Source organism: Triturus cristatus, chromosome 12, assembly GCF_964204655.1.
Source record: "Triturus cristatus chromosome 12, aTriCri1.1, whole genome shotgun sequence".
Lineage (NCBI taxonomy): Eukaryota > Metazoa > Chordata > Amphibia > Caudata > Salamandridae > Triturus > Triturus cristatus.
Genome location: NC_140595.1, coordinates 39437999 through 39463694, shown reverse-complemented (window position 1 = coordinate 39463694; position 25696 = coordinate 39437999). Strand labels below are relative to the sequence as shown.

General features: G+C 41.9%; 1 protein-coding gene across 2 annotated transcripts in view; it reads right to left on the bottom strand.

Moving 5' to 3' along the window:
• SSBP4 (single stranded DNA binding protein 4) overlaps nt 1-25696 on the bottom strand; it is a 469492-nt gene that overhangs the window by 87725 nt on the left and 356071 nt on the right. For both annotated transcript variants that reach the window (XM_085639982.1, XM_085639983.1), the window contains exon 5: nt 19654-19743. In XM_085639982.1, coding sequence (XP_085496108.1) covers nt 19654-19743 — 90 coding nt within the window. The remainder of the gene's footprint in view (nt 1-19653; nt 19744-25696) is intronic.

Genomic DNA, 25696 nt, shown 5'->3' with positions numbered 1-25696 from the left:
GACAAGGCAGTTAGACCAGGTGAAGATCATGGAAGGTCAGGACAGCTCATGCGAGGACCTTGGGCACCTAGGCAACGGTCATGGACAGACACTGTAAGAAGCTGAATCCGCCACGTAAACTGAGATCTGCCACCATTACTTACTAATTGTAAGTGGTCTTCGAGAGTCATTACCCATCACTACATTTTCCTCAGGGCATGTTAGGATTCGCTTCTCACTAGGTAATCCATCAGGGCGTGAAAGAGTCTCTAGTGAGTAAGAACCACATAATCACAAGAATTCACGAACACGCATACACGCACACCCCCACACATGCACACTCTCGGGTGGACACACTACTTACCAGCATTTTTATTTTGCCCCCAGTTCCCCCTACTCTTTAAGAATCATTTAGACCATGTCATGGGCATGGAGATATCCTGGCTGCAACGCGTGTCTCCAAGGAATGACTTTATGGAAGTGTTAATGAGCTTCCTGTACTGGCCAGCTGTGCATGGGGCACGGAAATTAATTACAAGTGGATTGTGACTTCTCTACTAATTCAATTTATTGTGAGACAGAGTGCAGACATACGCGCACCCTCTATACAAGCGTTTGATTCTCAGGACGTTTCTTTTTTTTTCTTTTTAAGTCGCAAGATCAGAGCAGGATCTTAAGGGTTACATAACATTTTAAGGGGCATTTCATAAATTATTCCACAATGTAGCTACAAAAACGATTGAGATTCCTGGGCCGTGGGCCCCAATGCAGTCTAGGAAAATGGGTCTTCCCCCAGTTCAGGAGTATAAGACACCATAATTGTGGTACAGTAAGTTCCTCACACCCACAGAAGACTTAACATGCTGCTTCCAGAGCTTAATTTGTAAACAAACATAAGTGCAGGGGCCTAAAGTGCTTATTGGGAGCACGCTGCTGGTGATATAAAATGAAAGTTTGCAATACACAAATGCTGGCTAGTTTGGTTTCCAACTCATGCACCTTTCTTCCTCTGCCCTCCACTTCCTGTGTCTTTATCTCTTGAATACCGAGCCGGCGTTGCCTTGTTCCCACCTTGTGCCTCTATCGTCCATCACCCTACACTTCCCGTCTCTTTATCTGATGAATACCGAGGTAGCCCGGTCTTGATTCCACCTCATGCCTCTTTCCGCCACCATCCCACACTTCCTGTCTCCTATTCTCATGAATACGAAGGTCACCTTACGCTTTCTTCCAACATCATACACTTCCTGTCTCTTCATCTCATGAACACCGAGGCTGCCTGGTCTTGATTCCTCATCTCATGCCTCTTTCTTCCACTGCCCTACACTTCCCATCTCCCCCTCACTCTTCTTCCTTTCTCACTGTTTTCCTTTCTTTCTCTTCCTCAATTTCTCAAGTTTCCCCTTTTACGTCTCTCTCTCTTGCCAGGAGTGAAAGCGTGATGATGAAAAATAATACTCCATAAACAAGTTCTTCAGTCACCTGAAGAAAAAATGATGCATTATTGCAATTCATATTAAAAAACTAAAGAAAGAGACTTGATGTGGGCTCAAGAATATACATCACTGGTATTTGGCGACCTGGCATTTGGCATCAAGTTCTTAAGACAAATTTAGAGCCCATACACTTATTTCTTATTACTCACTTTGCCACTGGATTCAAGCTAGCCTGGCTGATGAGGGGTTTTACCTCCAAATCGGTCCCAGGATGCTTGTTTCCGGTCCAGAGAAGACCTGCCTTGGCAGTTTGGGCTGGACTGTTCCCATGAGGCACAGGGTCAAAACTGATTTGCATATAGCTGGGTCTGAACTGGGGTGGCGAAGTGAGCTAAAGAACGATGAATGATTCAACCCAGATCTGTGACTGGGGGTGAGTGTCTGAAAAGTTTCAGCACTCCTTCCATCATCTCCTTGTGTTTGCTTCATTCTAGGTCTGACCTAACATGCAGGTGGTAGAAGTTTGTTTGCGAAGCACCTCCTTTTGACCATACCTAAAACTTACAGTGACATTAGGGCGAGTCCACTGCTTGCCACTGGTTGACTTTGTCACTCTCATTCAGGCAACTTTTTTTTTTCTTTCATTGATCCATGAGAGTGCAGACGTGTTTTCTACCTCTCTCCATCATCGGCTGCTCCCCCCACACAACAGTCCCCCACATTCTCCATGCTTCCTCCTCTTGCCTCCCCCATGGGCTTGTCCATTACTCTCCCCAAACCCTGTCTTTTCTTCATTATTTGTATCCCACCTCCTCCCCTGGGCTCCGCCATAAGCATGTTTGTTGCACCCTCCTCCCGCATGCTTACCAATGCTCCTCTTCACCAGCTCCCCGACCCACTCCATTGTTCACCAAATCCCTAATGTTTTTTGGGGGGTTTTTTGGTCCAGAACCTCTAGCTTCTTTGTAGTGCGAAAAACACTTTTGCACGACTAAAATGACCCTTTTTTTTTTTATTTACTAATGCAAATGGCGTCCTCCATTTTGGATCAATATATAAACAGAAAAAATATATCAGATGGTGCCTGCATCATTCTGTATGTGCAAACATGTGATGTAAAGCATGCACACGCACATGTCATCAGGCATTCATGCACCTACACAACCACATCCCTGCCAGCAGTGGATGCGTCATTAAACCTCTGAAACGTTTTTTGATGATGCTACACAACATCGGAAAAAAAGCCTTTAGCTTTTGACGAGTGTGCACAGTATTGGCAAAAAGCATTAGCAAAACAAATTGTTCAAAAGGGCAGAACTTAATGGCTTTGCTAATGCTTCTTATGAATTATGATTTTAGTTTTCGGACCAAATATAGTTTCTTGTAGGTATGGGATATTCCTGACTGTTCTCTATTAGATTAGAAACCTCAACCGATTCAGAGACTCCTGGGCCTGGGTGGTCACTAACTGGGTCCACTAAAGATCATATTTTCAGTTTGCCATTAAAAGCTTGCTCACAATTCTTTCAAGGACTAGAAGATTCCAGTACAAAACAGGATTTTCTTCGGAACAGGTCGAATGGGCTAAATCACCATAAATGCTGCGTGATCAGAGTCGCCAGTCCTGTCTGTCTGCTTCATCTGCCAAGGCCATGTCTTCACCATGCGTCACCTAGAGCACCAAGACCTCTTGAGAGAGTCCAAGCAAAATGGCAAAGCCCGATTTACAGGTCAATCATTGAAAACTCTTCCAGCAGCTTCACGGCTGTGCCTGAGACCAGCATCTCTATTTACAGAGAGACAAATTTAGCAACCCTTGAGTGGAACACCACCCGCTCGAGGCCTACACTAATTCAGATTGCTGTTTTGAGGCTAAAAATGGACCTCCACTGGGCATGTGGCCACTCAATCAGCATCTAGAGTCGAGAGGTGTTAATCTAGTCTTAGTTTCTTCATAGGATGAGAGCCAAGAATTTTTTTAAAAATGGCTATTGGTCTGATTTTGTGATTGACATACAGCCTGACATCTACCAGGCCACTGGAGGTAATGCCTGCGGCAGTAGACTCCGCCCACTGTATTTAGAGATCCCCGCCAATCTAACACATCTCTTTGCCTTCAGAGAAGACAAGACCACAGCTCTGTGGCGGAGTACCCTCGCCGCCAAACTATAATTCGGGCTCAAAGTGTTGATTGCGCTATACAACTGGTCCACATTTACAATAAATTATAACAAAAAATGTCAACAAAACAACATCACAAGCTTGTGATTTAAGATGACCGCAGGAGACCCCCAATCCTGCTTGTAGGTTTGACTGTAGCAGCAGACCGCAAGGCAGCGGTGACCTTGGATAGACTGCTTTCCACTAAGGATAATATTGCTTTATTTTGTCAAGAGAAGTGTCTTGTAATAAATTCTTGTTATCATTGGACCTTCTTTGGTCTTTGAATGATATTTTTTATCTCTTAAATTGTTTTAAATCGAGTTAATCTGCAGCGTGAAACTCTGGTTGCTTCCATAAAGGATTTAGGTCTGGAGCTCGGCCAAAGTACCAAACTAAAAGCCAGGAGAAGCGGGGAGCACCTCTGAGAGACTAGGCCCACCCGGCATGGGTACCGTCCACACGCAGGTGTGAGCAGAATGGGAAGTGTATCCTCTCGCGCCCTAAATACCATGCACGTGACTTCCTCCACATATGCATGCTGGCCCACACTCCTCCATGCACACACTTGCAAACACACACACGAGGGACTAGCTCTCTACCACATTCATGAGCTGAAGCCACCCACACACCTGAAACCACCCACACACAGTCGCCAACCCACCCACACACCATCCTCCACATACACAGCCCCCCACACTTGCATGAAATCGTTGTTATGTTGTCAGCAGCAGAAGCTGCCACCGATGCGAGCGACTTGAGCGCCAGGGCTGAGAGGGATCTCCAGCTAACACGTCCGGGGGGGGGAGCCTTGCACGCAGCTCTCCCCTCACCCCTCCCCGCAGCTCGAGATTTATGGGCGGCTGCATCGCTGAGCGTGGCTGTGAGGAGAAGGGCCCCCAACTGGTTTTCAGAAGGTAAAAAAAAAAAAATTCTGGAAAACAATCGCGAGCCAGCAAAAAATCCACTACAGCTAAAGCTTGCTTAGGCAGGGGCCAGACGCCTCCGCGATTCCAGGGCCCCATGTAGGCAAGGGCCAGAAGCCTCCGCGGTTCCAGGGCCCCGTGTAGGCAAGGGCCAGACGCCTCCGCGGTTCCAGGGCCCCGTGTAGGCAAGGGCCAGACGCCTCCGCGGTTCCAGGGCCCCGTGTAGGCAAGGGCCAGACGCCTCCGCGGTTCCAGGGCCCCGTGTAGGCAAGGGCCAGAAGCCTCCGCGGTTCCAGGGCCCCGTGTAGGCAAGGGCCAGACGCCTCCGCGGTTCCAGGGCCCCGTGAAGGCAAGGGCCAGACGCCTCCGCGGTTCCAGGGCCCCGTGTAGTCAAGGGCCAGACGCCTCCGCGGTTCCGGAGCCCTGCGTAGGCAAGGGACAGACACCCCCGCGTTTCCGGGGCCCGCCTAGGCAAGGGTCAGACGGCCCGCGTAGGCAAGGGACAGACGACCCCGCATTTCCGGGGCCCGCCTAGGCAAGGGACAGATGCCCCCGCGGGTCCAGGGCCCCGCGTAGGCAAGAGACAGAGGCCCTCGTGGTTCCAGGGCCCGTGTAGGCAAGGGCCAGACGCCCCCGCGGTTCCAGGACCTCGCGTGTGCGCGCGCTGGGAGGAGCGCAAACATGGCCTCCAGTGGTACCTGCACGAGAAGCTGTACCAGGGTCATTCCGGCATCAGGATGCTGGCACTGTAGGGCGCCCCTTCTTCCCATTAGCGCTAACGTGGAGCAGATGAAATTAAAACGGCAACTGCGGGTTACAGACCACGGGCAATTAACATATCAGGCGAACACCCGTGCACAAGGCACACACAAGTCCACACAAACACAGGCAAAGTCTCAAGCTACACACACAGGCAAATACACATACATGTCCACTCTCTATGCACGTGCAGACACACAAATTCACAATGAATTACATCTCTGCACACAGACCTTTATGCATGCACACACAGACATCTATGCAGGCAGACACACAGAGAAATTAGCACAAAGTCTAACAAGGTGCACGTATTTTTACACGTATGCAAATACTCACACCCAGGCACAGGCAGTCACAAACTCACATACATGCCTCTACGCTATTGCACATACATAAATACAGACTTACACCTATACACACACACTTACACACAAACGGACGCATGTCTCTCCTTTTTTGTAATTTTTTGTTGCACTCTTATATAGGCCAAACTCGACCAGAAGGTCTTGGAACACTTTATATAACCATAAGTTACATTACACAAGCTAACTAACCCTGGGCGAAGTACAACGCATCGCTCTCGGAGCATGCGTAGTTTGCACTACTACTATGCACTACGCAAAATGCACGTAGCACAGTGCAAAAACTGTGCTACAACAGCAGTGTAACAGCAATATCAACAACACCCACAAATGCTTTGATAAAGCAATTTCACATGCTAAAAAGCATATAACCAATTCAAAATAGTGCACTGTGAATAAAAATATTAGGCAATGAGAGAGGTGATGATTTTGGGGTCCCCCCTAACCTAGGGGGAGGACCAAGCAGATGCCTTGAACACAAAGAGCATATCATGCTGGTGAACGATTCAGTGGTAGTCCCTTCCTCCTAGGACCACCCCAAGCACAGTTATGGGCAGAAATACAATCCCAACCAAAGGCCCTGCAAAGCATTATGGGACTCACGAGTCAAATGCAAAAGCATTGAAACCTTTTCATGAAGCTTTTGCATTTGACTGGTGAGGGACATCTAGTAACGACTCGTGGAACTGCAGCTTGATGTAATAATAATTTCAATGCTTTTGCATTTGACTCCTGAGGGACATCTAGTAAGGACTAGTTGAACTGCAGCTTTTTGTAGAATTATTTTGATATTGGATACTATAATATTCACTGCCCACTGCTAATCTCGTCCCATAATGCTTTGCAGAGCCTTTGGTTGGGATTGTATTTTTGCCAATAACTGTGCTTGGGGTGGTCCTAAGAGGATGGGACCATCACCGAATCGTTCAAGAAGATGTGCTTTTTGTTTTCAAGGCATCTACTAGGTTAGGGAGGATCCCAAAATCATCACCTCTCTCACTGCTTGCTAATTTATCATTTTCACTTTTGTGAAATGACTATATGCATTTTAGCATATATAGACAGATACTTATTTTATCATAACTTGCACTGTGCAAGATGCTGTTTGCAATTATTGCTCAGAGCAGCCAAGTACAGTGCTAACAGCTACACACTACAAAGTGTACTTCACGTAGCTACGGCCTAGGTATTCCTTTTTATTTATTTATTTGAGGCTCACGTGCTCACGAACACAGGCAAAGTGAAGGGCACACACATGAAAGATTGTTCCTAGACACAGAGCACAAGCACACACATTCTCACATACACATAACTGAGCTAAAGGAGAGAAGCAGGCACACCTGTCAATCACCACAGAAACAAGGCGAGCCTCCTGCTGGGAGGAAAAGCTTAGTTCTGAGGCAAGAAAACAAACCTACCTCTGTCAGCGAGCTGAGGCACAAGGTGGGAATGATCCTTCGCCTCCTCTGAGGTGGATTGTGGGTAGAGGGGAGAAGAGGAGGCAGGCTGGGGGCCAGGGAGGTCAGAACACAAGAGGGTGATGGGTAGTAAGGAGTAGGAGGAGGGCAGAAGGTGAAATGGGGTTAAAATAAGGAAGTAAGGAGGATGTGAAGTGGAGAGGAGTAGAGAAAATATATTAGGGAAAAAAGTGCAGGATACCAGGGAATGTGGAGAGGACGTGCAGCCAGGTGTGAGAGTAGAGGAGTAAATTTAAGATGTAACCAACACCTCACCCTGTTCACTCTAATGTATCCAAGAGCTGTTATCGGCATCCCCCTTACTTCTGTAACCATGCTTCTACCTACCACCTCACCACCAGCTACCAAGCTCTTTCCCAGGCTCCAACTCCCACCCCCTCTTTTCTGCTCCCTCTAACCACAAAACCCCCTCCCCCTTCCCTGGTCTCCTTACCTGAAGCCCTTGAAAGGATCATCTACAACTGGCTCGCACATTGCTGTATTCTCATTAGTTCATTAAACTGGCGTATTTCGGTGTTTTTGGGGTTTTTTAACGTTAGCACCTGTCTCATTCCAGCACCTAACTAGAATAGGCCTTTAACCGTAGTTTCTTTGAGTGAATTTCAATTTTTTATTTAACACAAGTTAAGGTTTACACCTAATCTACGTGAACTATAATGTCATTTTCACCTTTGTTTATTCAGTGAATAAATATATGTATCACAAAAAAAAAAGAAAAAGCTTAAAGTGACGTTATGGATAGGCCTTATAATAATATAAAAACTAAAGTTTAAGGGGACAACTCCTGGTGGCCCCCTGCCCTCTGAAACCCACCAACCCCAACGGACCACGCCCGGAACCTTGGCATCATTCTAGACTCCTCCCTCACCTTGACCCGCTAGATCAACGCCGTTGCCTCGACCTGCTTCAACACCCTCTGTATCCTCCGCAAGACATTCAAGTGGATTTCCCCCGAATGCCGAAAGACCGTCACCCACGCACTAATAACTAGCAGACTAGACTACGGCAACGCCCTCTATGCCGGAATCAACAAAACCCTGCTACACAAGCTCCAAATCATCCAAAACACCGCGACTAGACTCGTCCTCGGAACCCCACGACACAAACACATGACTCAGCACCTATGAGACCTCCACTGGCTCCTCATCGAAAAGAGAGTAACCTTCAAGCTACTCACCCACGCCTACAAATCCCTCCACAACATCAGACCAAAATACCTCTACGAAAGAGTTTCCTTCAACGTACCCAAAAGGAAGCTCTGCTCAGCCGACCTCGTCCTGGCACAAACCCCACGCATCTACAGAGCCAGAACGGGTGGAAGAGCCTTCTCCTACGTCGCAGCAAGGACCTGGAAAAAGCTCCCAGTCAACATCAGACACTGCACCACTCTGCACACCTTCAGGAAGAGCCTCAAGACATGGCTCTTCAACTGATCCGGAGCTGCACCTCCCCAGCGCCTTGAGACGCTCACGGGTGAGTAGCGCGCTTTATAAACCCATGATTGATTGCTTGATTGAACCAGGTATAGGTTACTGAGCGAACTGTAACTCCTATAACCCTAGCCACGCACCACTTATGACCTCACATATAACAACACTCATGACATGTTAAATGACGTCATTGACAATATCACTAACACCATAAGCATATGCAGTATAGAGTTACAGATCTTCATGTATGGGTCAATAGCATGGAAATAGCGTAATCCTTGGAGGCAAGCATGATTGTGTGTGTTGATAGTTATGTGCTGCACCATTTACAAGTCACTAGAGTTGGGGTGCAAGTATTACTCCTTGTTAAACAAGGTAAAGGCTGAGCGCACCTAATGTGATTTTAAGAGGTATGTTTTAAAGTAGGTTGAGGCTTAAAGCCAAAGCCATTTTCCAAAAAACTGTGAGAAAGGCCAAAGATTATGTTCTGAATCTGTTAACAGATTCTCAACCAGTGAATACGTGGGCACCTGCCTTTATTAAATCATTGTAATGCAGTACTAAGGACAAATTCTATGTAGGAAGGATGCTTATTATGTGTGGATGTTTATTTCTAGAGATTCTAAGACTCTAAAGATTTCGATGCATTGAGCATGTTAAATAATGTAGAATGAAGGGGTGTCCCCCGTGTTGTTGCCATGGTTGTAAGGTTGTATGGCACTGTGCTCGTCTCAGGAATGTGAGTAGTGTATCTTACTAAACTACGGAGTGTGGTCCACAGGACCAACAAGAAAGTGCCTTTATAGTGCCAAATGTACACCTGTCAACCTCTTCACTTACAAGTGCTGCTCATGTGAAGTATTTAAGTGGCTAATCCCATTAAGGTGAATAGAAAGTTGCGACACCTGCAGTGTGTCGATTCTTCTCAAGGCCAAAGTCTCATCGGACAATGCCACAATGAATGAGCAATGTTGCCAATGATGTCATTTAACATGTCATGGGTGATGTTATATATAAGGTCATAAGTGATGCATGGAGGGGGTGCCAGTTATAGTTAGCTTGGTAAACTAGAACTGGTGGAATTTCGGTATCCTTGTTTTAAAACCATCGTTTGTTCATTATTTTCTTACTTAACTAACATTTTCTGTGAAATTCCTAGGGTATATTTTAACCTAAAGTAAGATCTTAATATGATACCTAATTATAATGTCACTTTAACCTTTGTTTTTTTCAGTAGATTTCTAGGGTTTATTGTAACGTACAGTAAGACCTTATTACCATACCTAACTATTCCATCACTTTAACCTTCGTTTTTTTCCGGTAAATGTCAGTTTTTTGTTAATCTTATTCACCCAAATCCGTCACTAAGCAAGCTTTTGACTGTGCACAGGAGGGGACTGGTCCCAGGCCTAGCCTGCATCCAGGCAGAGTCCCCATCCCTCCGCTGCACGTGGCCTTCATCACCATCACAAATCTTATACAAGTCTAATATCAATCAACCACAGGACATACTCACAGTCTGTGGTCTCTATATGCATCCGGGAAATAACCTGAGAGCTTATAATTACAAAGGCTGCAGATAAACACACACTCATTTATAAATTATTACATTTAAATAATGTTCATGAATAAAACGGAGCTTATCGTAAGACAAAGTTTATCTGAATGAAAACCACAGTGAGTGTATAATTAAACCTTAGAGAAACCAGCGCTATCTAGCCTTCTTTGATATTTTGAGTTTTTGTTATAAAGGGAACCAGGAAGATGGCAGTGATGTTCTGCTCTCAAAGCAAACACAACCTTGCCTCAGTGGTGCTCAGGAAAATAAGGAAAAAGGTTTCTCATTTTCAGGTTTTTCCAAACACTTGCTTTTCAAACAGTACCAGGGAACCCTCACTCTAACCGCAGCCTGTTATATTTGCATATCTGCACTCTGTAACTCCAAGGAGGTTTTTTCTTTAGTAACTTCACAAAAGTGGGTATGACCAGATTCAGACCTCTAAGTACTTTTTCAAATATATTTCTAGTCAACGAAAAAAAAGGCAAACATGGGGTAAAGGTCATTTAAAAAAACTCCATGCCACAGTTATATGAATTTTTTTTTCTGCCTCAGGTGGTTTTAAAGAGTGGAGGTCACCTTCAGAGCCCCCGAAGTACAAATTACAGATTCCTCATATAAATATTCCTGATTGAGACAAGTAAAACAATATCCCTCGGTTTCCTAACGCAAGACAAGTGCAAACCTTGCATTATACAGTTTAATCCACATAAGTATACAAGACAGCTGTGAATGCAACAAACCAATCACCATACTACTATCAACATTTAATATCCAATTTTACATTTGGTGGATTGATCTTTACAGTGCATAATGCAGTACGGTGAATTTAAAAAGAATTCTTACTTAACCACAAAAAGATTATCAGGTTTCAAACAATAGAAAATACCTTTTCTTTTTTTTAAACTGACTGCAGCTAACATTAAAGTGTGTTTGAAACACACACACAAACACAATGTATTAGTTTATAAAGATACTCTGCCTTTTCAAGGTTTAAGGCCCCCAAAAGCACATAGGTTGTCACTGCGATTAAGATATTGCTCGATAGGCAATGTACTATTTTCCCCAGAGGGGAGCATTTTCCTACTGCCCTTTTCCTACTCTCCTTAAATTTGTGCCAATTTAACACTTTAGCCATTTAGAAGGAAAAAAGAAATAGATTACTCAGTAAATAGGGCGGCCATATTTGAATAGTCAACTTAGCTGCTGATATTAATGCTCTAGAACCAATTATATTTTGAAATCTGTTGTTCAGTGGCAATAGATTTTATATAAGTAAAGTTAGTTAATCTAAATAGTCTCTCAGAAAGATTTCTAAAATATGTCCATTGAATCCTTGTAGAAAACATCTCAGTAGAACTCTCAATATAACATACTCAAGCAAATTAATGCTTGTCTTTTATGTTTCTAGGTGGAGTCTGCAACTCTTCGTTTCAATTTGGTGTGCTGATCTGGTGAGTTATTCCAGTGACTAAAGTGCTCCTTGATAGGAGATGTTTGTAACCCAGTGGTCAATGGTTTAAATCGCTGCACCAAACACAGCCTGTAAACATCATGAGGATGATTGACGAGGAGCATTGTGGTAGGTAGCAATAACCAAGCTTCCAAAAGACAAATAGTAAGATAGCAGGCGCAATATCAAATATATTCTCATTCTTGTATGTGGAAGGCTGGTGGGGTCATCTTCGAGGCCAACCATCATGTCTGCTGTTCTTTGCCTGATCACGGGCAGCACCATTAGGGGATAAGCTGCAATGTCAACAATAATGTGCCGATGCTGTGCTCAATCTTTGTGAGGGTTGAAAAGTTTTTTGCAGCATAAAAGTTATGACAGAGAGGCTGGCTTAAAGACTATTTCTCCTTGAGAAAAAGATAATTACCATATGCTATCCAAAAAGGTTGAACTAATTAAGGCAGATAATCTGGGCGTAAGATGTTTACAAACAATTAGAGGGAAACTTGTTCAAGTCAGGCAGGAAAAATGTTACAGTGAAAATGCACTTCCATCTTGAAGATTTCTTATTGTGCCAACCAGAATGTTTTGCATAACTCTTATTTTTGGGCTTAAATAAAAAGGAAAAAGAAAAAGATGAAAAGGCACATTTGTTAAGGTCTGGCTTGACAGTGTAGTTGCTTTGTCAGGCTTGACAGAGTAGCTGCTTGCAAGACGTATTGATACTATTTCTTTAAAATACTCATGGAATGGCTTCAGTTCCTCTAAGAGGATTTCCCTCTCATCTCATGGAATTGGCTGTTCGGTGCATCATTCTACCGTCTATGAGGCGACTGCATTGCAATGCTCGAGGGAGAATTTTATATCTCTAAAGAAATGTGAATCATCAAACATTAACTATTTATTATATAGATACATTCTACAGAGATAACAACCACGATTTTGTTTTTTTCAGTGCAGCAGGCTCTCATTTTAATGTTTAGTGCAAACTCAAAATGCACTTCTACCTGATGATGTAGTCTAGGGAGTACCTCTATCTATAACTACATTAAAAACCTAAATATTGTAAATGAGCTGTTGTACAAACTCCAGAGGTTACAGCTAAGCATTTTTGCGCACAATGTCTGATTTTTAGTCTAATTAGCACCGTGCTCGCAGGTCTACCACAGCGTGGTTCTCATGGTTTTAAAAAGTAAAAAACTCAATCACCGTATTTTGAAAGAAAATTCAAGTCGGCCCGTATGAGCGAGACAATACATATTTATAGACAATGATAAAAATTCATTAAAAACAGGTGGAGATCTGAAAAAATTCAGGTAATAAATAAAAATGTGAATGATCAAATATTGGTATTAAACAAGTAATCTTAAAACAATTGATTATTTCTGTACAGTAGGTTTATGTAAAAACGGCACGCGTACACCCGGGTTAAGGCTAGCAACAATGACGACAAATAAAACCACAACAAAATAGTGAAATCTAAAGATATGCTTTTCTATAGGAATTACAATTTCGTAGGTTTGGGGCTTATAGGGTTACTCTACTTGCTTTATTTACAATACATAGAAATAAATTGTCATTGCAAGATAACTTTGCTGCTTGTCTAAGTTTTTTGCCACAGCCCTAAAGAGAAAAATGTGTGCGCACACACAGAAGTTGAACATGTGTGGGCTTTGTAACTGCTACAACTGTGTTACTGGTTTGCAATACCTTTTACGCCATCCTTAAATGTTTATTTAAACTAATAGTTATTATATGAACAAACGACCACTGAATTGGTTTGTGTGCTTGATTATGTAGCCCTTTCCATACCCCTTTCAAGTCATAAAGCGCTTTTCTGGGGGCCCTGTACCATTATGTAGATAGTGCTTCATATCACTAGTTATTTCATAACCTGTTTATGAAATGAAGATTATGGTAAACATCTTGATATCCCTCCAGCTTCAGTACTGACAGAATCAGAGTCACGGCAGTCCAGATTGCGAGATGTAATAACGTATTTATTTAACTACTGATGCATTGACTGATAAACCTCTGCGCATGATTCACGGCAGATATTGACTGCCCTGTTGCTACAACACCTTCCCATTGGCGAGGCATTACTTTAGATGAAGCGGGCTGTATCTTGAGCAGAGACTGCACCCTGCGGGGGTGTATTGATTTTCTGCCTCCAAGCGGGGTGAAGTGAGGGGAGTAAGGGTACAGCTGTGCCTAGTATTGGATGCTCTCTGGACTGTACATCCAGTGGACTGCAGGAAGTGCCCTGCAAAGAAGCTAGTGCAGGCATTGGGTTGGCTGTACTTACTCTCCAGGTCCTGTGGTCCTACGCATTAACCCTTTTGTGCACAAGTATAGTGTAAAATACTAGTTTAGAAGTTCCATATGCACATTTAAAGTACTCTTCCAGTCTCCCTCAAGATGCTTCAGTAATTACTAGCCCCTGCTTACCGAACAGTGCAAGCTGTTAGGTTGTGAAAGACTTCTTCTGGGCTTACCAAGAACTTATAGTGGACTAATGCAGCCTGCCCACTGATTGGCTACATTGCCTGTCTCATTTGCATGGTTCCTTTTCATTGGCTTCCATTTGCTTGGCTTCCTCTGCTTGCGTTTGTCCCTCCCCAGGAGCACAGGCCTAGTACTCCATGAGACTGCATGTGCTTTCCACCTCTCTCTCTTGAACTTCCACCCAATTCTCCTTATCGCCCTGTCCCTCGTGTGCTTCTCTCCTCGCCCCCATGTTGCTCTCTCACTTATGCTTTACCACTCACCTTCCAGTATTTCTCTATCCTATGGCCGTGCATACCACGGGGTAGTATGTACAGCGAACAGCCCTGCACATGGCTGAAGGAAATTAAATACGTCATTAAAAAAACAACGACATTCACTGAAACAACCACAGTTAAAAACGGAGTTATGTTTCTGGCTCAACAGCTCCAAGTCATTGAAAATCTCCAGTCTTGGTTACCAACACTCAAAGCACATGCCATAATTTGCCCTACAGGCTATGTTCAAAAACACCCATTTGACAGTGAGCAGTGGCGGCCGGCACGGATCAGGGTGGTGAGGCGGGGGGTGTAAGTAGACAAAATAATAATTTTAAAAGCGTACTTTACTGCCGCATCTTGCATCCGTCTCTCCTCCTCGTCCCTCTGCACAGCCAAAAAAGGAAGCACATCCAGGCTCCCATAAGCCAATCACAATGCTGCAATGAAGCGTTGTGATTGGTCTGAGCTCTGTGGTTCAACACTCAGTCAAGGAATAAAAGCCTGGGCATGTTCTCCACCCAGGCTGTAATGTAGCCTGAGTGGAGAACATGCAAAGTATGCATAAATGTTTGGCCGGCTCGAGTGGGCCGTCCAAACATTCATGAGCACCTCCAAAGTGTGCTCACCACTCCTGTCTTCTGAGCAGGCCCGCCTCGCCCGCAAAGCTGATGCAGCAGGATAAAATAAAATGATAATAACCTCGAGTTATCATTTTACTTTTCTTTCATTTCACTGCTGCAGAGCAGTGAGGCAACATTCCTCCGCCTTTGCGGAGGAAACGCCAATGATGAAGAAAACAATGTGGTTAGTGGAGAGAGTTTTTGTGTGTGTTGGTAACTGCAACATGCATATTTGTGTGGTTTTGAGAATTTGCGTCAGAAAACTCAGTGTTTAACTGTATGTTCAATATATATACATGAATATATATATATGCAAAAAAGCAGCAGAGAACTCTGGGTAGTTCTCAGGTTTAGGTGGAAAGCAGCTCCTGTATAGAGCACCCTCAACACCAGCGACTCTCCAGATCTGTTCACCTCAAATGTATTGGGCACTGTTTTGATATATATATATATATATATATATAGATATATACATATGTATATATATACACATATAATATATATGTGTGTGTGTCTGTATATATATATATATATATATATACACACACACACACACACACACACACACACACGCATACAGACATATTTACACACACACTAATATACATATATAAACACACATATTGAAAAAGACAAAGGGGAGAAGAGATTTCACTTACATTCTGCTCCCAAGACTAACCCTCTTTCTGACGATGCTTTTTTCTTTTTCACGAAAGAGAAACTTACCTGCTCTACATAGATTCTTCCCCTAAAAGCCCATGCCGGAGCAAATATATCTTATACAATTATAGACTAGTGGAGACGGCGTGAAGATGATGGGTTCACTGGACAGGACAAGGAAGGATCAGTGGTCTCCCCCCCCCCCCCTCCCCCCCGGAGTCTTTTGATCATTGAAGATATTACACCCAAAAAAGTAGGACTAACTGGATCTGGCTGTCGCCGCTGCTAAGAATTCTATAGTCTGAAAAACTCTGTAGTCTGAAAAATATCAGACACCATGTGCTGTTTTTAAGCTTTTCAAGGAAAAAATATGTTCTTAGAATGGCTACTATCTTAGTATCAAAGAAAATAAAACTATGCCAACTTCAAAACAAATTTGTAAGCGGGATCCAAGTGCGCAGAGAAACTCAAAGACCACCCTTGAAGAAACAAATAAATGTTCTCTGCTCATAGGTGTTAGATCAGGGGAAGAATCATCCAAAAACATGACTGTTCTGGAGTGGTTCAGAAAAGATACAGGAGCTCTCTGGCTGCCTTACATTATGTTCCTGATCAACAAAATCCTGAAATGATTGCAAAAGATAAACAGTAATAGAAGTAAAAAATAAGCATTGGGCAAAGCTAATAGGTATTGCCTTTGTTATCCATTGGTAATGCTGTCCAGCATCGGCAATAAAAAAAAGTGTGATGACACAATAAGAGCATCATCCTGTAGGCGCGCGTAAGCCTTTTAGGGTAGTAAACCTCAGCGATGCCTGACTGGGCTCCAGGTCAAACCAGCTCTAGCGGTAAAAAAGCTTGACAGCCCAGACGGTGGGTTCTTTTCACAAGTCCCGCAAGACTGGCACATTTGTTTGCTAGCTGCAAGAGCCAAGAAAGTCTGCCCAAGCGCGGTTAAACTTGGCCAACTGGCACATGTAATAAAATATTACAGGCTGCGAGACCGCGTCTCGACCGACACCATACTCAAACTTGGCATTAATTTGCCAATAGCTCTAAATTTCAATGTTTGAGGACCAACATCGTGGGAACAAGAAATGCAGGTCTGACCCCAATACCTGTCCTGAACAAACCACCCAACTCGCACAGTACAGACCACAATATGCAGCAATGAGTAGGTATTCAAGAATGGGATGATGGGAAATTTGGTTCATGCTCAAATAACCTGCCTATCAAAATGGAGCCCTTTTCTCCCAAGACCAACTGGCCTTTTGCCAGTGTAGACGAACCGACCCTTAATCCGAAGCTCTGTCTTTACTGGGTCTGTCTTCTGTCGTACACTTCAAATTCATCTATTTACCATCTCAGAATTAATTCAATCTACTGCCTTTTCATTTTTTTTAAAAAAAAGTGCAATAGAACCAGAGGGTCCATTACATCGAGTAAAATCAATCGAATCCAATGTCACATGTTAAATAATGAAGAAACTACAAGGTGTATTCCATTCAGTGTTTAATTTGTAAAAAAACAATAAATTAAAATAGCCTTCAGGGCCCAAGCATTTCACACAGACCCACTGCAGCTGTAACTGCCCACATGTAATTTTAAACTGGAGATTTAAGTCCTAGTTTAATCATGTGTTTTTAAAAATATTTATGAAATTGTTAAATGCTCCACTAATGAACTCTGCTACAAAAAACACACACAGCGCCACCATTCTCATAAATACGTGCTGATGCTTTGAAATAAGGGCAGGTGCTGAGCCCAGGCAAACACCAACACCAATTAAGCACGGATACCATTCAATACAAATATCACAGGGGGATATTTTTAATGTTAAAGTAGAAAGGCCTATAGTACTTCTACTAGTCCTACCACGACTCTGCCGCCTGCGACCCCAGTAGTATTTCACATGGCAGTGTTAATTTACCTTACATACTACACCTCCTACAATTAGTACAAGTACTATTAGAACACCTACAGTTACTACTACTACTTGTAACAGAATGCCAAGTACAACTATTGAAACAAGTACTAATCCCACATATTTTACACATCACTATTTCATGAACCAGTAATCCAGGTCCTACTCCTTGTAGTAGTGCACCAAGCACAACTCTCACTACTGGACTAGGGATTTCGACCATTAATACTTCTATAGTCTAATATTACTACAACTAGGCCGAAGAGTGTAGAAACAATACTACTACAACTGTACTCGTTCTGATAGGGAAATTACTTTCACAAAATGTGCGATTTCCCTCCTCTGCCGTGAGCACATCTTTAGTTCCTCTTAAGAGCACGTCAGTGTCTCAAATATTGTTAAAAATGTTGACCATAAATATTTTTCTGTATAAAATTTGTCACACCAGAAGTTCGACCATAGACAGTGGGTTTTTAGGTCAGAACATTTTTTTAAATCCTGATCTGTAGAGCAAAACCTTTTGTTCAACAATATTAAGTACTCAGTTGATTACTGTTATTGGAATAACTATTAAAAAAAAAAAAAATTCAATGGTAAAAAACATTATTATTATTAGTGCTATCATTATGACTATAACAATGATAATAAAAAGAGAATAATAATATGAATAGCAGCAATAACATTAACTACAACAATAATAAACAGTAATTAGAATAATTGGGATTTTTTTGATTATTGTAGTCATCATCATTATTATTAGTTATAAGTATGCTAATAAAAACGACCTAATAAATAATAGTGATGATAACTAAAGTAACAACAATAATGATAAAGATAATAATAGAAAAAATAAAAATAGTGATAATGATATCAATAACAATAGAAATAATATTACCAAACACAATAATAAAAATAAATCAGCAGCAGCAATTTAACACTGAAACCTAAATCATATCATGCAGTATTTCTGGACAGCGAGGAAAATGAATTCCACTGACAACCTGCTGTCAGTTTCCTCTCACACATTTCATTCCATACAGACATATGCCATTTACAACACGTACGTAGCTCTGCAATACGACGATTAAAACGTTAAGTCTGACGGGCAACACTGGCTGAAGTTAAGTACCAATTGTTACCACCTCCTTGGAGCGGCAGACCTGAGGAGGGAAAGATCCTACACTGGGGAGGCCTGCTCTGAATGTGTAAACCTCACACATCACTGTGAATTTACTCACATTTACTCTCAGTATTTTAGCCCCTACCTTTTAGGAGCTTTCAAACACTTTATACCCTGATCCTACTACCGTACCCAAAAGAGAATATCCTCCTTTGCCCCACCCACAGGAAGTCACTTCTTCTGGGTGGACCCACCTCAGTCAGAATACAGGAAGTGTGCCAGGGGGGCGGAGAAGAGGGAGGCTGCATTAATTCCAAGCACCTATTATTTTTGTAGGAATTACTCCTCAAAGGAACCCAAGCCTTTTCCATTAGTATTCCGAGTACCATAGTGTTGTGGCCCCACCACTTCTGCTTCCAACACTCCAATGATGGTTATTACTAATGATGGATAGATTTGATTTCGCCAGTGACCTATCATGGATATCTGCCGTCCCCTCTTAGATTTAGACCTCTCTCTCTTAAGATCTGAACAAGAACAGTCCAAATTCAGCAAAGAGCCAACAACTGTATTCTCTTGTCAAGAGTTCTAATGATTGTGGAACCTGCCATGAAATAACTTGCTCTTCCTTGTGAGGCACGCGATTGCACATACTTTTTTACATGACCTCTTGCAAAAGAACCAAGCAGACATTTCATTCTTGGCACTAAGAGGCTACCACACTAGACCATCTAGGAAAACATGGCATATCTAATTAATATATACAGTAAACTTTATGGAATTTTAATTTAAGTGACCAGTAATTCACCAAATCTGTTCTTTCGGCAAACAGTTTTGCTTTCTAAATATGTTTTTTATTACTCAGATTTCTGTATAACCTAAAAATGTTATTACAAAAGTATACAACACGGTTTTTGAAGGGAGGACATTCAATTGCCCAATTTAAATTTATAGGTGTAATGTATTCCTTTTTAAGACTGTCATCAAAACATAAAACAGACAGTGCAAGAAACTAAATTCTACCTGAAAGAAACCGGGAGGCATGGGTCCGCCTGGCATTCCATCGTTCGGAGGCATGTTGCCCATTACCGGACTTGGAGCAGCTGCCGCACTCTGCAAGGAAAAATGAGAGCGAATTCAATAAATGGTTATCGGCATTTCCAATACATTGTCCAAAAGTGAGTCTGACAACCAGTCCCATTAACAGCAATTTGCAAATTTAGTGCATCACTGATATCTCAGAATGGAAAGAAAATATAGAGAAATTACATTACTAAGAACAGTAACAAATCCTGGTAACTATTTTGTGAATTTCTACAATTATTAGATGGAAAAAGCAAACTACCAGGAGAATAGAAAACAATTAGGGCAGACACTGGTGAAACAGTCATCACAATATCCAAACTTTACGATTGCCTTAGGTGATCTGTGACACCTCTTTTGGTGCCAGCTGAAGCTACCTACTAGCAACCAGCTATTAAAATTCTAGGTACCAATATTGACAGTGATATTGCCTTTGATCCTGAGACAAATACAGTTCGCCGTATTGGGGATACAGAAACAGAAAGTGCAAATTTGATATTAATTGATCATTTTATGATTCCTGAAAGGGCGGACAGCCTTTGAGTCATCCAAATAAAACAAAATAATTATGGTCAACAAAGGACAAAATCTGAAACCACAACTATTTCTGTGGCTGGAAAGAAACCCAGACTGAATCTGAAACAAACAGGATGCTTTTCTAAGGATCTTCATTTTTATTGCTCGACAACCAATAATGGGTGCATCTGGATGTTCTACGGTTGTGTACACATGTAGTTGCAATTTTGATGTATGAATGAAACTGCACGGGTGTATTTTGTGTTGGTCTAATATCTATCCTTTAGGAGAATGTTGGCAATTTTAAAATTGAGGCACTGATGAATTTATAGCATTTGGTATGCAGATTATCGTTTTGTGAAAGTAATTTGATATACGCCATTGTATTTAATAATTTTATGAGATATGTTTTATCTGTTATTGTTACATTTTATTTAATAACTATTGCACACATCTTGCTGATAACTAATCCATATTAAGCTGCAGAATAAACTCAAACAAGTAGCTGCTTTATTGATAAAAGCAAAACTCTTATTATTCATCCAGCACGTTTTAGACACAATTTCAAATGATTTATTAAACGTGTTTCGCTAACAGTAAATTAATTAAGTGAATGGGAAATAAATGGCTGGAAGTGAACATTTATGACGTCATCAAATGGGCTGAAAAGACTACTTTGATGTAGAATAACTTGAAGGTGGGATGAACTAATGACAGATGCGGTCAGGGAAGAAAACCAATTCTAGATTGAAGGACTTCCTTGCAATAAATCTTTATCTGCAAATTTTAAAGTATGTACAAGTGTGAACAAATGAGCCCAAACACAGTAAAAGATTGTTTAGGTAATAGTTGCAAATTAGTGATGGAAAACTGTTTATTGCATTTGTGCATTTAATTTGACGAGTACCTGTTGATACTGAGCCTGATAAACAGACGAGGTGTCAAAATGCACAGAGCTTGATAATTGGTACCATGGAGATTGGCATGTGGTGGGAAAATTAATCACTGAAGCTTCACCAGAAACAGTTGTTCTAAAAAAACTTTGTTCATGTTGAAATAAGATTTTAAAACAAAATGTTGAAAATACAATAAAGTGGGAAGTTATTTGTGTCTCCATAGCTGCGCGTGCTCATATCGGACCCAGCTGCATGACTTTCACACAGCACAAGAAAATACTTTAAAAAATGACTATTGAAAAGCATCTTTCAAAAACTGTGTCACAGACATGATTTATAACATTAGTGGGGAGGGAAAGATTTAGCAAAGTGTCTTATCTTACATGAGGGTTAGGGTGAAATTATACTCAATGTAGGTCTGAAGTACTTAAACCAATGCTAAATATTTAGGATGGCAACACGAAATTGGAGTAATTTACTTTTGCATATTTATATGAAATTATGACAAAATTATGTGAAACTATGCTTAACACAAATCCATGATTTTGTACTATAGTTTAGCGTGAAATGCTTCCTTGAGTCCATTTCTGACGTGAGTACACATTTGTTTTTTTTAAAAGCTTAATGAACAGCAGCTGCTCACATTCTACTGTTTGTGAGTGTTCATGATTTAATGCATTCGCAGTTAATATTCACCATGAATGACACAATTATGCAAAGTAAAATAATGGCGTAATTTGGGGAATTTTACGTAGTAAATGTAACATGAAATTACCCAATTTACGCAAATTACATCAGCGTAATTTACATTTTTTCCAAGAACAATATTTAGGAAATATGTAATTGATAAATTCACATACAGGCACTGGCAAACTCAATAGGACCGGAATGCGTTTGGAGTCCAATCGAAAACATTCAAACACTTGTCTTGAAAAAACAAAAAATAGTCCATCATGCATTGCAATGCTAGCACCTTATAGGTGAGTGTGAAACACTCCTGTGGGTGGAGCCAAAGCTCACTCTGTATTTTTTAAAGAAATAGTGACAATGGGTAGAGCATGCAGCTTGGCTCTCAAGCATCCCAAAAATGGAATGTGAATGGACCTTATATCATAACGTTCACTCAGAAGGGTAACTTGGTGCTGAGTAACAGATGTTTATTGTTATCCAACTCAATGGTACTCATTTGATCGACCTCAGAAGGATGAAAGAATGAGTGGATCCGCTGGGATTTAAACCTGTGACCATGAGGCCCCTACAGTGGATGCATTAGTCCACTAAGCCACCAGACCCGGTCATGCCTGATGTACATAGTCCGTGATTAACCTAAAACCTGGAATGGAACTGGCCTACCTGGACTTATGCTGGACATTCCCACTAGAACCAAGTGACAGCTAGGGGAGCAGCAGTGAGAAACAAGAACACTATATGTTGCACCCCCCACCGATACATCCTGCGATCATTTATGCTGGGTTTGTCTTGGCTTAGCAGACCAGTTTCTAATTGTTACCAAAGGGCTCGCTTTTATTCTACACCAGCCTGTTTAGGAGGAGGGATGGCACAGATTCAATTGCTACCCAAAGGGCCACTCTGTTCCCAGAACTAATAGGTGTGGAGGAGGAATGGCCACATTTTGAAAAAGTGCTTCAAATGGGTTTGCAAAAAGAACACAGGAGGAAAGCACAATAAATGTCCAATCAAGGTATCAATTTTGGAAATGCCTCTATTTTATTTCTTAGAATGCTCGTACTACATATTAGCCATTTTTTTTTTGATATAGTAAACTTGCTCTGCATCCCACAATGAAGAGAGGTGACTCCACAAAGTGAAATAATTCAAAGTATTCACAGGAGGAAAGCATAGGATTTGAAACTCTCCTGTAAAAGTGAGTTCCTTAGATAGCATCTTGGGTTTAATCAGAACTCTGATAAATATGTCATACATGCTGACCTTGCAGGGTTGTACATATTATTTTGTAAGATCTGTATATATATCACAATTATACAAAACAGTAGATCTTTGAACCTGCAATTCCTCATTTTTCCCAGCCGGCTCATCCAGAATAGCCCCTCCGGGTGAAACACCATAGTTCCGCAGAGTTACTATAGATCTTTTCATCTGCAATTTGCCTCGAAACCATTAAAGGGCGAATTAAAATTACCATGAACCTTATCATGAGGCCCTTAGTATTTTATTGGTTTGCATTTGAAATGTAGTGGTGAAAATTTTTGTGGTACATAAAAGTTGGGCAAAAAATGGAAAATCTTTAATTTACAGTACAGATTTTTTTTTAAACAAATCGAAAATGTGTTTGTTTTAAACATAGGCTTTTGAATATTAAAAGTAACACAAATATTAATGATATGCTAATTGTTATTGATAGACAACACTCTAAGAGACAAGTTTAATTTAAGGGTTAGATTTAAGGGTTAGGGTTCTGGAGAGCGTAATGAATGGGCAGAAGTAAGGGTTTAGGGCAAGGGTGGAGTTAGAGAAAGGGGGAGGGCATAGGCATGGGGTTTGGTTGAGGTTTAAGAGTTAGGTTAAAGGGTGGGATTAGAGTACGTTGTGATGCTGGGGTCAGGTTTGGAGTTAAAGGTATGAAAAGAAATGAGGTTAAAGTAAGAGTTAGGTTTAAGGTGAAGATAAGGGATGGGACAGAGTAGGGAGAAGGGTAACAGATTAGTTAAAAGTTTAGGGTTAGAGGAAGGGTTAGGGATGGGCTTTCTTTTAAGATAACGTTAAGGATGGGGTTAGAGTAAGCGGTGAAAGGGCCAGGGTTCGAATTGGGTCAAGGATAAGGCTAAAGCTAAGAGATGGTGTTAATTAAAGTTGGCTTCCTAAGGTTGGAGTCTAGTTAAGACACTACTCAAAGGGTTAAATTATGATCAAGTGGCATAGATGTACCTATAGACTTTTTGGGCAGTAGAGTCAGACTACTCTTTTTGCCTGAAATGCATCTAAATCGTGACATTTTTTCCACAACTTTGATAGGTTTTTTAACACTACTTTTTTGTACGGTGCATGCATATCATTATGGCTGCCACATGATTTCTCCTCACCTCCTACTCTGACATCAAACAAAGCAATAGTGCTCTGTGGCTGTCTGGTGTTAAGACACCAGCAGGGATGGTGGGGAGGATGGGTGGTAGCATGAGCAGGCCAGAGGTTGGGGAAAGGGAGAGAAGCCTCATAGTGGACGAGTTAGGAATCATGGCCAACGTTTTGAAAGAAACTAAGGCAGGACTGTGAGAGTCCCTGGTACGCAGGATACGGACTCCTGAATGTCATGCAATGAAAGGGTCAGATATCTCCTGCAGGTTTTCCCCAATTGATACATTTACCTGTGAACCTGCAGTTGGAGAGGGAGGTATAGTGAGGGAGATAAGGTGAAAGGAGGTATGACTTTGGGAGCAATCAGACAGTCTGATGGGATTTGCTGTCCAGCTTAACCAGACACAAGTGTCTGTGCCCCAACCAGCTAACAGACTAACGTGTTGTAGTCACATGCAGACAGAAAATTCTCTAATTTCCCTCTGGCTAGCCCTCTTCCCCATTTGAATGATGCAGTAAGAAGATAAATAAAATCAGGAATAACGTAATGTGAATCTGTCTTTCGTATGGTAAATCTTTCGTACACTGAATCAATCTTTTATATTCAAAATGTATCTTTCGTAATATGAATCTATATATCGTATGATGAATCTATCTTACATACACTGAATCAATCTTTCATATGGTTATCATCTTTCATACGGTTCCTATGTTTCGTAAGGTGAATATATGTTTCGTAAGGTGAATCTATATTTCGTTCATTCAGTCTATGTCTGGTACAGTGAATCTATCTTTTTGAATCAGTTGCGTGCAGATGGAGAGGACAAAGAGCTATGGTGTGTACATGGAGAAGTTCAAAAAGCACACAGCGTGCGAGGAGAAAATGAGCTCCCAAGGATCTTGGAGCCGGGAAAACAACTCCTTGCTGTGACCTGGGAACGCAGTCGGACTTCTTGTTCTCCTGCCTAACCACAGGCAGCTGGAATTTTTAAGCACGTCGGAGCAGCAGTTTACTCCTTTGATTCATATCGTGGAGTTTGATACGCTCTCTGAGGGGAAAAATGGAGGCGCGGGGAGGTTGTGCGGTCTGCGGGGCTGAAGTGTTAGCCACATGTTTGGACTGTTTCTATGGTAATAGCAGACTTATGGTTTATAAAGTCTCCCTGGCGGCGAGGGCTTGTTTTTTTATTTAACCGTATACTTCCTGAAGGGTTTTGACACATCGAAGGACATGCAACGAAGAAAGTAGCCAGGACGAGGACCATTGTGGCCCACCGACAAGTCCAATAGGTTTGTCTATAAAACTGAACATCGACACGATATTAAAATCCTTCCAGCGGGTGTCACATCAGCACGCTTGGCTAACCTCTAGCTGGACACTGTTCTAGTCATGGATGGACATTACCTGAAAGCCTACCGCACAGTCTCATGATCAGGGGTAACTTCTTCTCTAATGCTTCAGACATCAAATATTTAGAGTTCTAGTTGGGCGTCAAATTCACTCTCCTACAAGACCT